At 36.7% G+C, this 14,536-nt stretch overlaps 1 protein-coding gene across 2 annotated transcripts in view; it reads right to left on the minus strand.

Moving 5' to 3' along the window:
• Nucleotides 1-14,536, minus strand: part of ARFGEF1 (ADP ribosylation factor guanine nucleotide exchange factor 1) — a 193,433-nt gene that overhangs the window by 51,091 nt on the left and 127,806 nt on the right. For both annotated transcript variants that reach the window (XM_037802577.1, XM_037802576.1), the window contains exons 18-19: nt 2,489-2,660; nt 363-514 (exon numbers count right to left, since the gene is read on the minus strand). In XM_037802577.1, coding sequence (XP_037658505.1) covers nt 363-514; nt 2,489-2,660 — 324 coding nt within the window. The remainder of the gene's footprint in view (nt 1-362; nt 515-2,488; nt 2,661-14,536) is intronic.

The following is a 14,536-nucleotide window of genomic DNA, read 5'->3' on the forward strand; positions in this document are numbered from 1 at the left end:
TTAGTCCTTGGGCCAGAAGCAGTGAGAGAAAGCAACAGCGTCAAGATCACTTTGAAATTTTAGTTAACTTCAAAGCTTTAAGAAGAACTCAGAGGAAACCAGGCCAAGAATTAATGATCATGCTCCAAAACCTTTCTTAATTCCCAGTATTGCACATCTATTAATTCCTAATAGTGCACACCTTTTCTCATTCTCTTTAATGAAAAGAAAATTTATATTTGCAACATTCTAAAAAACATGGCTTCTGCTTTATGTCTACACTAAAGCACTATACACTTCTATGTTTCCTTAATTTTAAATATTTTGAACAGAATTATATATAAATTTATACTGAAACCAACTCTAGTTATTACAACTCTTACCTTAAACATGGGCCTGACATGCTCCAAATGTGTTGCACTTGTAAAAGGTGCCTGAACATGGCTGACAGCCTCCATGAGCGCTTTAGCTGTCTTGGCCATCTGCTCCATTTCTAAGTTATACAGAAGTCTTCTTTGTTTTTCACTGGCTACACCTGAAACAACAAACACTATCACCATTTAAAATACACAGCATTTAAGCATGCTATTTTTATGTTTTATCTAATAAAAGCAACCAACTAACATTAATTAAAAATGACAAGTAGAAGCCAAACACAAAAGGTCTCATGCTGTATGATTCCATTTGTATGAAATATTCAGAATAGGTGAATTCACAGACAGAAAGAATACCGGTGAGTGCAAACCCTGTGGAAAGGGAAGAATGGGGAATAACTGCTTAATAAATACAGGGTTTTTCTATGGGGCCACGAAAATGTTTTGGAACAAGACAGAGGTGGTAATTTCACACCACTGTGAATGTACTAAAAACTACTGAATTGTTCACTTTAAAATGGTTAGTTTCATGTTATGTAATTTTCTCCTTAATTAAAAATTTCTGGACTAGGAAGCAAGCATATGTGGAAAACCTATGAAAAGGAAAGAGAGAAGGCACAACAGTCATAATCGAAGTGTTGGGGAAATGACCTAAACATGGAACAGAGAGTAGAAAAGGGAGGTAAAAGGCATTACCACCCTTGTATCATACTTGCTTAAATGGCATCTCTTGAGTAAACAAGAAAATACTGGCCTTAATACTTTTAGGTAACTTTAGCATTTCAGCATATCACCATCTCCTACCTCGAGCCAGCTTCTCACTGATTTCCCACCACCACATACAAAATAGGCCACCACAAGAAAGAGAGATGAAGGTGTCGTAATATGGGTAAGAGGAAGAAAACAAGAGAACAGGCCTCTAATTATATGTGAAAATGAAACTTGATTAATATGTTTAACTACGGTATAAGCAGAACAACTAAAAATACTACTACTAAGTAAATTGCTGATGGACACTGGCCTGGAATAAGAGCCAAGGTGCTTAGTTCAAGATGTGGCTTTGCCACTTAACGTCTTTGAGTTTTAGGGGTAGAGAGTCAAGTTAAGTTTGACACTATTTTCTCCTCATAAATTTTATAATTCTAAGTTTCCTAACCTCTCTGGACTTCAGTTTCCTCATCTATAAAACGGGAAGAGCTACCTGAATTCCTTAGAATATTATTCCCTATATTATTCAAAGAGATAAGGCCAGTTATACGTCACTATCCTTCTAATGTTACCTCTCTAGGCCCCTCACACTCATCCTATAATTCCTCATCATCTTTTGTAAATACCCATAACTCAAAGACTTTGCTGCTTCTTTCTCATCAATAGAATTTTGCTACCATAATCTGTTCTGTTAGGTAAAGCTTGAGATTTCTTTTCCAAGTAAAAGTGCTCAGAAAGGCTGGAATCCTCTTCCGATACAACTGTTAAAATTCTTAAGCCACTTTCTTCACCTCATTCCTGTAGCCAGATTTTAGCTTTAAATTAATCATCACTTCATTCTAGACATATGAAGAGTATCTAAAATGAAGCTAAGCCCTGAGTTAGCTCTCCTACTGTTTTCAGAGCTAGGGACTCTACAGTGACATAATTTATGGTAGTAGTGATTTCCAGTTTCACAAGCTCCTCCACGACCCTCACCTTCCCCTCATTTCCTTCAACTAACCCTGCTTCCACCTTCTGATTATGTATAGAGACAGATGAACAGATGGAAAAATACTGATGGTAGATAATGAGGAGGCAGAAAAAAAGACTGAGAATTGAAGTCTGAATATTGGGATTACCAAACCAATCTCTTTGACCTTCAAATCCTTGTTGAGATTAACTGCTAAGTCAAGAAATATATATTAAATGCACACTAACACATGCAAATTATAAACCACTTCCTATTAGTCACTGGTCAGTGCTATCTTTCTTCAGCATGTGGGAAAAGACACAATCAGACCACCAACCTATATTATAATGCTTCTCATCAAAATATGGCTCTAATCCATATCTGTATAGTGTTTTATTTTATAACAAGTGAACAACTTTTAAGAATTCATATTTTTCCCCCTGAACATCAGGATTCAATTGATTTAGATACTTACTTTGTTTACATGATTTTGTAGGGATTGTTAGTTCTTTTGTTTCTTTCATTGATATCTTTTTTCCAGCTATTTCATTATAGATGGCTGACAGATATTCTTCAGGAAGGTCTTTACTGTCATTGATACCTCTATTCATCTTAATATACTGTTCTTTTGTCATTTTATTTTTGACCTAGATATGAAAAAGTTATAATCCCTAAAAATTAATGTACAAAATTTTCACTCATATTTTAAGAATTCAAATAATAATCATATAAGATATTTTATAAATACTTTCAGGACAAGAAGTGGAAAATATTCAACAAAACATACATAAAAATGAAAAAAGGAAGTCACAGAAAACGAAGATAATGTAAAATGATCCATACTGGCATAGACTGATTCATCTCTCTCTGACATGTGAGCAATTTGCATTAAGAAATGAGGGACATTGGATAATGAAATTATTTGTTTCTGCCAAAATGTTTTAAAAGATTTAATCAGTCTCTAAAAAGGGGCCACGACAATTATTGGAAACATAAAGGTACCAAAAAAGATTCAAATCTGAGTTCAGAAAAACATAAATGTGTTGATAATAATTTAAAAGTTGACTTCATAAAACTGGGGTTGTAAGAAATATAATAGATGAAGTTTATTTACATCTACATAATCTCTCTGATTCATCATAGCAACTGAATGATCTTAAGTGATCTGGCTAAAGTATCCTTGGAATGTTTTCATCTTCTTTAAGAGTATCCTAAACAGCACTGCCCAACTGTGTAACTTGATAAAGCTGAGGAATACAAGTTTGGAGTAAGATGGTAGCCCTGTCATCAACCCTGAGAATTAGCACAGCCAAAATGTTTACACTTTATATCTCCAGAAACTCAGACGGACAAAACCCAGAAGTCTTATCATATTTCGGAAGACGTATTTGTTTAAAAATATGCCAACCACTTTTCATAAAGAATTTAAGGCAAATCTAAAGATAAGGCTCCTGTAAACTCAAACAAAAGTACATGGAATAACAATCAAGCAAGTCATTAGAAGCTAGCAAAAGTAACTATAGAGAAACCAGAATGTTCAGAAAATATTATCAGGATACAATACTTAATTAGCTCAGATACTATACTCTGCAAGGGATCTTTTTGCTGTGTCAGAAAGGATGGGAGGAATGCTTTTCCTACAAAAATTCTAAAGTATTACTAAAATTTTAAAATGTAATTTATTATTATTCAAGAGAATAAAACTCTATCGAATTGTAACTATAAAAGCTCATCTTGTAAAGAAATATAGAAAATTATCATGAATTTGTACAATAAAGCATGAGACCTCAAAAAAAAAAAAAAAAAGGCTCATCTTGAGTCACAGCACTAAAAAAAATACATAAATGAAGGAAAGTTTGCTCAAAATTCTAATGAATACCAAAAAACAAAAACAAAACAAAACAAAACAAAACAAGACTGAGCGGGGATACCAAAATAAAAGACCATACAACTATGGCCAATAAAAGGCTAAAAAAGGATTAAAATCACTTGGAAATTTTGAGTATGGCATGACGTTTCAGCACCATGCTGCAGACAGAGAGAAGTCTTGTCAGAAAATCTGAAGCAGCAGTAAAGTGTGTTTGTGAGTCTGAGACTGGGAGGTATGGGGTGGGGGCGCCCAGGAGCTGGGAGGTAGTGAATACATTCCCTTCAGGTATCCAAAATAAAAGCATACAGCTCAAACAGAAAACACTTCTGTCACAGTGGGGTTCTGGAAGTAATGTAAAACAGAATACTGCTTTTCTTCTCCTTATTTCTTTTGAGAAACACTTTACTCTTGGACTTTTCTTCTCATATCCTCAAACCAAGCTGTGCCTAGTTTTAGAACTCTAAAGCCAGTTATTATTACTGATGAAGATTAACATATATAAAAAAAAAAGTGAGTATGTTCCAAATATACCTCAAATTTTAAAAACATTCATTGGTTCACACTACACATAAAAGGAAAACTAGTTATAAATATTTTAGGTGAAAAGGGAGCATAAAACACTTGTTTGTTAAACTTCACCTCAACTGTAACTTTGAAATAGTTAAGCATGCGAAAAATTATTTAAAAGGAATTCCTTTAAAGTATCAGTGTCCTCTTTAAGATTATGGATTCGATTTTCTAACAGGCAAGTTAGCCTCATAGAAATTAACAAGCTGTTCTACAGCTGCAGGCTGCATATCAGCCCATGACCCCAGACAGCAATCTGATGGGAAACAATATGACAACAACCAGTTACTACTGCTAGACCAGCACTCCAAGCACGTGTTCTATGAGACAGGGAAGATGTAAACGCAGGATACTGTTCTCAGGATAATGGTCCTTAACTGGTATATGTTCAGAAACTTTATATGTTCTGTATATATTCTGAAACCAGTACCAGATGCTTTTAAAAAGATGTAAATTACAAGTATGTACATATGTACAGGAAGATATGATACAGATCCATGTATTATCACTTACTGGCTTAAATCAACAAATGGTTTTTAAAAATATAACCCAAAACAAAGGTATGTGAAGTACAGATTATACACAGTTTGGGTTGAGACTAAAAAAATCAGACTGAAAACTCTGATATAAAGATATCTAAATAAACCCTCGCCTGTGGACTGCTTTATAAACCATGAAAACAAGAAATTACAGGAGTGACATCATCAACATGGTGACATAAAAAGCTACTGAAAACATCTCCCTAGAGAGTCAGTGAAAAAAGGACAATTCTCACTTATTCAGAACTCTGGAGGAAGGTCAAGACTAGAGAAGGACCCCACAAATGCTGAATGGAAGAAAGAGAAAAATATCAGGTAGGAAACTTCTGCCCTGGAACAACTAGTCCTCTTCTCTTCCCCTCCCTCAGTCCCACATAGCTCGGGAAATGCTCAGGGGCAGCAGCCAGGATCCCACCCACCTCCCACCAGGAATACAGACCATAAAACCTCTCATATTAGTGAGACAGAGCCCCACCTGTATCTGACAGAGACCTAAACCCACAGGGACCCAGGGCAGGACTTAAGTTACTGGGGAGGGCAGAATGTAAAAAGGCAGTAAGGAGGAGTTTCCAGAATGGAGGAACAGGGAGGGAATGGCAAACTATTTGCCAAAAGCAGCAAGTAGCAAGACAGAAACTGAGAAATTAACTGTTTGGGGACCCAAGGGACAGAGGTGGACATTTCAAAGCCCAATTCAGTGATGGACAAAGAGTATAAGAAAACAAGAGCAGAGACTGTAACACCTGGTGCCCATCCACAACCCATGAGGGAAACTGCAGTGAGTGGTCCGATCCTTGCCTGGGGGATGGCTGTAGACTGCAGTGGCTGGGGGAGACCTCCACCGTACGTTCAGTGGGGGACAGAGTTCCACGCTAAGCCAGATTTCCTGCAGTTTTCAGCCCTGCCTGGTCAGATGTTGCAGGGCTCCAGGAGGTAAACAGCTTCTGAGAATGATTAAGTCACCAAACAGTGCCATCTGCTGGGCAGGCTAGAAAGTGCAGGGGAAAATTACAGGGCTTTCCAGAGCCCCTCCAGATCCTATCCCAGGCCCATCAGAGCTGGTTATCCCTCTACATGAGTACACGGCCCTGTTTTGGAAGAGAAATACTAACAACACAAATAGTGCCCTACTACAAATCCAGGCAACAACTAAATCCTAGACAAGACAGAAATCGGCATTCAGAATAGATCCATCAAGATAATCAGATGACCAGATTATCAGCAAAAAATCACAAGGCATACTAAAACTCAAGAAAAAACACCCCAGTCAAAAGAATAAATCAAAAAGTGGAAGAAGACAAAGATTCTGGAACTAATCAAAGATGTACAAACAAATTTCCTGCATCAATTCAAAGAAAAGAAGGCAACTGTGTATAAAGAGATAAAAGATATTAAGATGACACTAGAATGGCATAGAGAAGAATTTGAAAGAATACACAGAAAAATAACAGACATTATGGAAATAAAAGACATAGTAGATGAAATTAAGAATATATTGGGCATCTTGTGGGCTCCCTTCCCAGGCCTAGAGGCATGGGCTTTTGCCCACGTAGAGCTTGTCTGGTTAAGTAAAAACCCAAGAAGAGGACTTATGTCAACTGAACTGTTGACAATACAACCACTGAGAGATGAGATGAAGATTCAAGACACACAGTGAACACTAATATTTGGAAGTCCCAGAGAATAACAAAGGCATGGTCCAGGAGACAGTAATCTTCAAAGATGTAGCTATAGACTTCACCTAGGAAGAGCGGACCCTGCTGGACACATCCTAGAAAAAGGTTCTCAAAGCTGGGATGCTGGAGAATGTCAATCATCTGGTCTTGGTGGGATTAAGATCTGCATAACTGATGTGTTTTCCCAGTTGGAGCAAGGAGAGGAAATGTGGAGGGAAGGAACAGGATTTCTCCAAAACCAGAGTGCAGGGAAAGTGGCCTCATAAAAGAAGAAATGACACCTATGAAACATACCTGCAGGAAGGACACAACTGTCATCATATCACTGATACCTCACAATTCAGAGAATCCCTTTGAATTCAATGATTTGAACCATAATTTCATTCACTGATCTACAGTGACTCAACATCTGTTAACTAACACAGGAAATAAACCCTATGTCAGCAGACAATCTGGAAAATCCATCAGTGGCCAGCAGTTTTTAATCAACATAAGAAAAGTCACAATACAAGTAAGTCATATGAACATCATCTATGTGGTCAAGACTTTATTCAAAATTCTGGCCTTATAGAATACAACGGAACTCACATTGAAGAGAAACCATATGAATGTTACCTGTGTGAAAACCTTCAATAAAAGTTCTGACCTCAGAAGACATGCAAGAACCCTCACTGGACAAAAACTATATGCATGCCATGTATGTGAGAAATCCTTTACTAATAATCCTATCTTTAAACAACATGAGAGAATTCACACTGGAGAGAACCCCTATGAATGTCATCTATATTCAAAAGCCTTCAGTATATGCGCTGATCTTAGACAATATGAGAGAACTCACATTGGAGAGAAACCATAAGACTGCCATGTATGTTAGAAAGCCTTAAGTGTTATGACCTTCAATGTTACGACCTTAGACAACATGAGAAAACTCATTCTATAAATGTTTTAAATATGGAAAAGGCTTCAACCATAGCTTTAACGTTTAAACATACCAGAGAACACACACTGAAGAAACACCATGTTTGCAATCAATGAAGTAGAGCCTATAGTCAGCCTAACTTCTTCAGTCAACTTAAGTGAACTCACACTGTAGAGAATCCATATGAATGTCAACTACGTAGCAAAAACTTTAGTAGATCTATTGGCCATATACAACAAGAGGGAACTCAAAATATAAATGAAATGAATGGGGAACAGTCTTCACCCACACCTCTAACTGTTAAACAAGCCTGAGGAATCACATATGAGATAAATGTCTTTCCCTGTAATCAATGCTGAAATGCCTTAATTTATAATTTATCCTTTACACAAAATGAACGTCCTTCAAAAAAGAGAAACCTTTGGTCTGTAAGCACTGTGCACTATTATTTAGCCTCACACGAGCCTTGATGTACACAAGAAAACTCAGTGTAGGCATAACTTCTAAAAGAGGAAATGAGACATAAGAGGAAAAAGTCTACCATAAAGATGAAGATTCTTGGAGAAGTACCTCATAATTCATGCTGGAGAAGTTATTCAATGATAAATCATGAGAAATTATTCACACAGCAACACTTCTGGGACATGTGAGGAGTTACACTTTTAAAACACTCAGTGTCAAGATGCAAATTAAGACCACAATGAGATACCATCTCACACCAATTAGAATGGCTGCCAATAAACAAACAGGAAACTACAAATGCTGGAGAGGATGTGGAGAAACTGGAACTCTTATTCATTGTTGATGGGACTGTATAATGGTTCAGCCACTCTGGCAGTCAGTATGGAAGTTTCTTAGAAAACTAGATATAGAGCTACCCTTCGATCCTGCAATTGCACTTCTCGGTATATACCCAGAAGATGTGAAAGCAGTGACACAAACAGACATCTACAAGCCAATGTTCATAGCAGCATTATTCACAATTGCCAAGAGATGGAAACAACCCAAATGTCCTTCAACAGATGAGTGGATAAGTAAAATGTGGTATATTCACATGATGGAATACTACGCGGCAGTAAGAAGGAATGATGTTGTGAAACATATGACAACATGGATGAACCTTTAAGACAATGCTGAGCAAAATAAGCCAGGCACAAAAAGAGAAATATTACATGTTACCACTAACGTGAACATTGAAAAATGTAAAATAAATGGTTTACAATGTAGAATGCAGGTGAATTAGCAATAGAGAGCAATTAATGAAGGGGGAATGATAACACAAGAAAAACAGATAAGCTATCATGGGTAAATTTAATGTTCTGGGAATGCCCAGGAATGACTACGGTTTATTAATTTCTGGTGGGTATGGCAGGAACAAGTTCACAGAAAAGTTGCTATATTAAGTTATTTTCTTGGGGTAGAGTAGGAATACGTTGAAGTAAAGCAGTTATTTTAGAGATTAGTTGTCTTTTTCTTACTCCCTTGTTATGGTTTCTTTGAAATGTTTTTTTATTGTTTTATATATATATATAGTTAATAATTAATTTAAAAAAAAAACAATGAAAAAATATGCAGAGCCCCCCTGAAGAGTTGGGGGAGAATGCAGGGGTGTTGGGCTTCCCCACCTTGATGGTTGCTGATGTACTCACAGACATTGGGGACTGGTGGTTTGATGGGCCAAGCCCTCTACCACAGGACTTGCCCTTGGGAAGACTATTGCTGCTAAGGAGAGGCTAGGCCTGCTTATAATTGTGCCTAAGAGTCTCCTCCTGAATGCCTCTTTGTTGCTCAGATGTGGCCCTGTCTGTCTAGATAAGCCAACCTGGCAGGTGAAATCACTGCCCTCCCCCACTACATGGGATCTGACACCCAGGAGTGTAAATCTCCCTGGCAATGTGGAATATGACTCCCAGGGAGGAATCTAGACCTGGCATCATGAGATGGAGAACATCTTTTTGACCAAAAGGGGGATGTGAAAAGAAATGAAATAAGTTTCAGTGGCAGAGAGATTCCAAAAGGAGCCGAGAGGTCACTCTGGTGGGCACTCTTACGCACAATATAGATAACCTTTATTAGGTTCTAATGAATTGGAATAGCTAGCAGTAAATACCTGAAATTATCAAACTACAACCCAGAACCCTTGAATCTTGAAGATGAATGTATAATAATGTAGCTTATGAGGGGTGACAATGTGATTGGGAAAACCATGTGGATCACACTCCCTTTGTCCATTGTATGGATGGATGAGTAGAAAAATGGGGGCAAAAAAAAAAAACAAAAGACAAAAACAAAAAACAAAAAAGCACACCCAGTGTTCTCTTTCACTTTAATTGTTCTTTTTCACTTTAACTTTTATTCTTATTATTTTTGTGTGTGTGGTAATGAAAATGTTCAAAAGTTAATTTTGGTGATGAATGCACAACTATATAATGGTACTGTGAACAATTGATTGTACACTTTGTATGACTGCATGGTATGTGAATATATCTCAATAAAAGTAAATAAAAAAAATAAATAAAACACTCAATGTCATGAATGAGGGAAAAGTCTTCAGTGATCACTTACTATTTAATCACCACTGAGAAAAAAACAACCCTAAAGTCACAGTGCGAAAAACTAGAGCTAGATTTCACATCAGAAAAAGCAGACTGTAACAATAAAAAACACTACCAACAACAAGAAAAAAACCTCCCAAGTACCTTTACACAATTCAGCAAAGAATACAAAATTTTGAAAGAGACCTAATGAAAATATGTGTTAAATAATGTAGAATTGGGAAGTAATCTAGAAATGCTGAATGCAGAATTTTGAGATAAATAAGAAACGAGACTATGCTCAGAAGATTAGTACTTCCATCTATGTAAGCAGTAAAAGTTGTTCCTGGAAAAAAAAAATACACACACACACACACAGGAGACACAACAACAGATTTGAAGAGGCAGAAGAAAGAATCAGTGACATAGAAGACAGATCAACCAAATTTGAACTTAAAGAACAAATGGAGAAAAAAATGGAAAAATTTGAGCAGGATCTCAAGATGACTGACAACACAGAACGCACCAACATACACATCATGGGAGTCCCAAAAAGAGAACAGAAGGGAAAAGGACCAGGAAGAATATTCAAAGAAATAATGGTTGAAAACTTCCCAATCCTTATAAATGACATCAATGTGCAAATCTAAGAGGCCCAATGTACTCCAAACAGAAAAAATCCAAATAGACCCACTCCAAGGCATACTAATCAGCCTGTCAAATGCCAGAGAGAAGGAAAAGATCCTAAAAGCAGCAAGAGAAAAGCCAATTCACCACAAACAAGGTAAGCCAAATAAGACTAATTGCTGACTTCTCATCAGACAGCATGGAGGTGAGGTGGTAGTGTTATGACATATTTAAGATACTGAAAGAGAAAAACTGCCAGCCAAGACTTCTGTATCCAGCAAAGCTGTCCTGTAAAAATGAAGGAGAGTTTAAAATATTCACAGATAAACAGAAGCTGAGAGAGTCTGTTACTAATAGACGGGCCCTACAAGAACTATTGATGTGAGTCCTGCTGGCTGAACAGAAAAGACAAGAGGAAGAGGTCTGGAAGAGGGTACAGAATTGAAGAGTAATAGTCATTGTAACTTAAAGGATAAAAAGAGAGAGAGAAAATAGATCTGACAAATAAAAATCAAATGACAAGATGGCTGAATTAAGAACTGCCTTTACAGTAGTAACTCTAAATGTTAATGGATTAAATTCCCCAATCAAAAGACACAGATTGGCAGAAAAGATTTAAAAATATGATTCATATATATGCTGTCTACAAGAGACTCATTTGAGAACCAAAGATACAAACAGGGTGAAAGCGAAAGGATGGAAAAAGATACTCCACACAATTAGTAACCAAAACAAAGCTGCGGTACCTTTACTAATATTAGACAAAATAGACTTTAAATGTAAAATGTTACATGAGATAAAGAAGGACACTAAATATTTATAAAAGGGGCAATTCACTAAGAAGAAATAACAATCATAAATATCTATGCTTTTCATAAATCAAGGATCTCCAAAGTACATGAGGCAAACTCTGGCAAAACAACAGGGAGTAACAGACCATTCTACCATAATAGTGAGAGATCTGAAACACCACTGTCTCCAGTAGATAGAACTAAACAGAGGATCAATAAAGAAAGACCTAAGTAATATAAATGAACTAGACCTAACATACATATAGAACACTGCACCCCAAAACAGCAGGAAACACATTCATCTCAAGTGCTTATGGAACATTCTTCAGGAAAAGACCATATGCTGGGGCATAAAAGAGGGTCTTAATACATATTAAAAGACTGAAATTATATATAGTACTTTTTCTAACCATAAAGGAATGAAACTAGAAACCAACAACATGGAGAACTAGAAAACACACAAATATATGGAGGTTAAAAAACACGATCTTAATTAGTGGGTCAAAGAAATTGCAAGAGAAATCAGTAAATATCTTGAGACGAATGAAAATGAGAACACAATGTATCAAAACTTATGGGACGCAGCAAAGGCAGTGCTGAGAGGGAAATTTACAGCCCTAAAGGCCTACATTAAAAAGGAAAGAAAGAGCTAAAGCCAACGACCTAACTGAACCACTGAAGGAAACGGAAAGAACAGGAAACTAATCCCAAAGAAAACAAAAGGAAAGAAATAGATTAGAGCAGAAATTAATTAAAAAAACCAATGGAGGGAATCAATAAAAGTCAGTTCTTTAAGAAGATCAATAAAACTGACAAACGTTTAGCTAGATTGACAAAGACATGAAGAGAAAAGCTGCAAATAAACAAAATTAGAAATGAGAGGCAGGGCATTACAGGAGACTCTGAAGAAATAAAAAAGATCACAAGAGATTATTATGAATAACTGAATGCCAACAAACTAGTCAACTAAGATGAATGAACAACTCCCCAGAGACAAAAGAATGACCTACATTGACTTGAGAAGAAACAGAAGACCTCAACCAACCAATCACAATTAAAGAGATTTAATAAGTCATCAAAAACACTACCAACAAAGAAAAGCCCAAGACTGAATGGATAACTTCACAGGTGAATTTTACCAAGCATTCCGAGAGGAATTAATACCATTCCTTGTTCAAACTCTTCCAAAAAACTGAAAAAGAGGGAACACTACCTAACTCATTCTATGAAGCCAACATTAGCCTCATACCAAAGCCAGATAAAGATACTAGAAGAAAAGAAAACTTCAGAACAACCTCTAATGAATATAGATGCAAAAAACCTCCACAAAATACTTTCAAACAGAATTCAACAGCATATTAAAAGAATTATACACCATGATCAATTGGGTTTTATCCCAAATATGCAAGGGTGGAAAAAAACAAAAGAAAATCAATTAATGTAAAAAACACATTAACAATTCAAAAAGCAAAAATCACATGATCATCCATTGATGCAGACAAGACATTTGACAAAATTCAGAATCCTTTCTTGATAAAAACACTTCAAAAAGTAAGACTCGAAGAAAACTCCCTCAACATGATAAAGGGTATGAAAAACCCACAGCTCACATCATACTCAATGGTGAGAGACTGAAAACTTTCCCTCTAACAAAAGAACAAGAAAAGGATGTCCATTATCACCACTGCTATTCAACAATGTGTTGAGAAGATCTAACTAGAGCAATTAGGCAAGAAAAAGAAATAAAAGGCATCCAAATTGGAAAGGAAAAGTAAGACTGTCACTATTTGCAGATGATATGACCCTGTATTTAGGAAATCCTGAAAAAAAACGACAACAAATCTACTTGAGCTAATAAATAAGCTCAGCCAAGTAGCAGGATACAAGATCAATGGGCAAAAAACAAAGGTGTTTCTATACATTAGTAATGAGCTATCCAAGGAAGAGATCAAGAAAAAAATTCCACTGACATTAGCAACTAAAAGAATCAAGTATCTAGGAATAAACTTAACCAAGGATGTAAAGAACACTACAAAACACTGCTAAAAGAAACCAAAGAAGATCTGAAAAACGATGGAAAGATATTCTGTGATCATGGATTGGAAGTTTAAATGTCATAAAGATGTCAATTCTACCCAAACTGACCACAGATTCAATGCAACATCTATCAAAAGTCCAACAAACTACGCTGCAGAAATGGAAAAGATGATTCACAATTTTCTTTGGAAGGGTAGGGCCTCAAATGGCTTAAAAACATTATGAAAAAAGAAGAATGGAGTGGGAGGTTATCACGTTTCCTGACCATAAAGCATATTATAAATCCAGAGTGGTCAAAAAGGCATGGTACTGGCATAAAGATAGATATATTGATAGATGGAATTGAACAGAGAGTTCAACTGATTTTTGACAAGGCACCCAAGCCCACTCAACTGGGACAGAACAGTCTCTTCAATAAATGGTGCTGAAAGAACTGCAAATCCATAAACAAATGAATGAAAGAGGACCCGTATATCTCAAACTCTGAGGGGACAGAGCCCAAGCTCTTCCTCCCTAAGGGGAATGAGACTTCAGAGCATATAGCATTCCTCCCTAAGGGGAATGAGACTTCAGAGCATATAGCACCCCATGTGACCTGGACAGAAGTGGAAGGACATCAGACCTCCTCAGGGAAGAAAGTATGCACAGATGGTATCGCAAACAAACCACTGAAACTCGTCTCTCACAATCACGGTTGATAACAAATCTCCAGACCCCTGTGTCACGAGACCCTGCTCAAAGCACTGATAACTCAAGAGCAAACATGAAAAGAAACAGGAGGTTTCAATCAGCAGAGAGGAGGCAGGGCTAACAACTATAACAACAAAACACAGACTTTTGGAGTTAGAGAAGCTCAGAATACTGGAAAAAATGCTGGACCCTAAGATAGAGGGGGCAAACAGAAACAGGTACAAGCTCTTGATTGGAAAATCTGTGGAGGGGGAGTCTGGGTCTGAAAAGGGC

This window comes from Choloepus didactylus, chromosome 14 (assembly GCF_015220235.1).
Source record: "Choloepus didactylus isolate mChoDid1 chromosome 14, mChoDid1.pri, whole genome shotgun sequence".
NCBI lineage: Eukaryota > Metazoa > Chordata > Mammalia > Pilosa > Megalonychidae > Choloepus > Choloepus didactylus.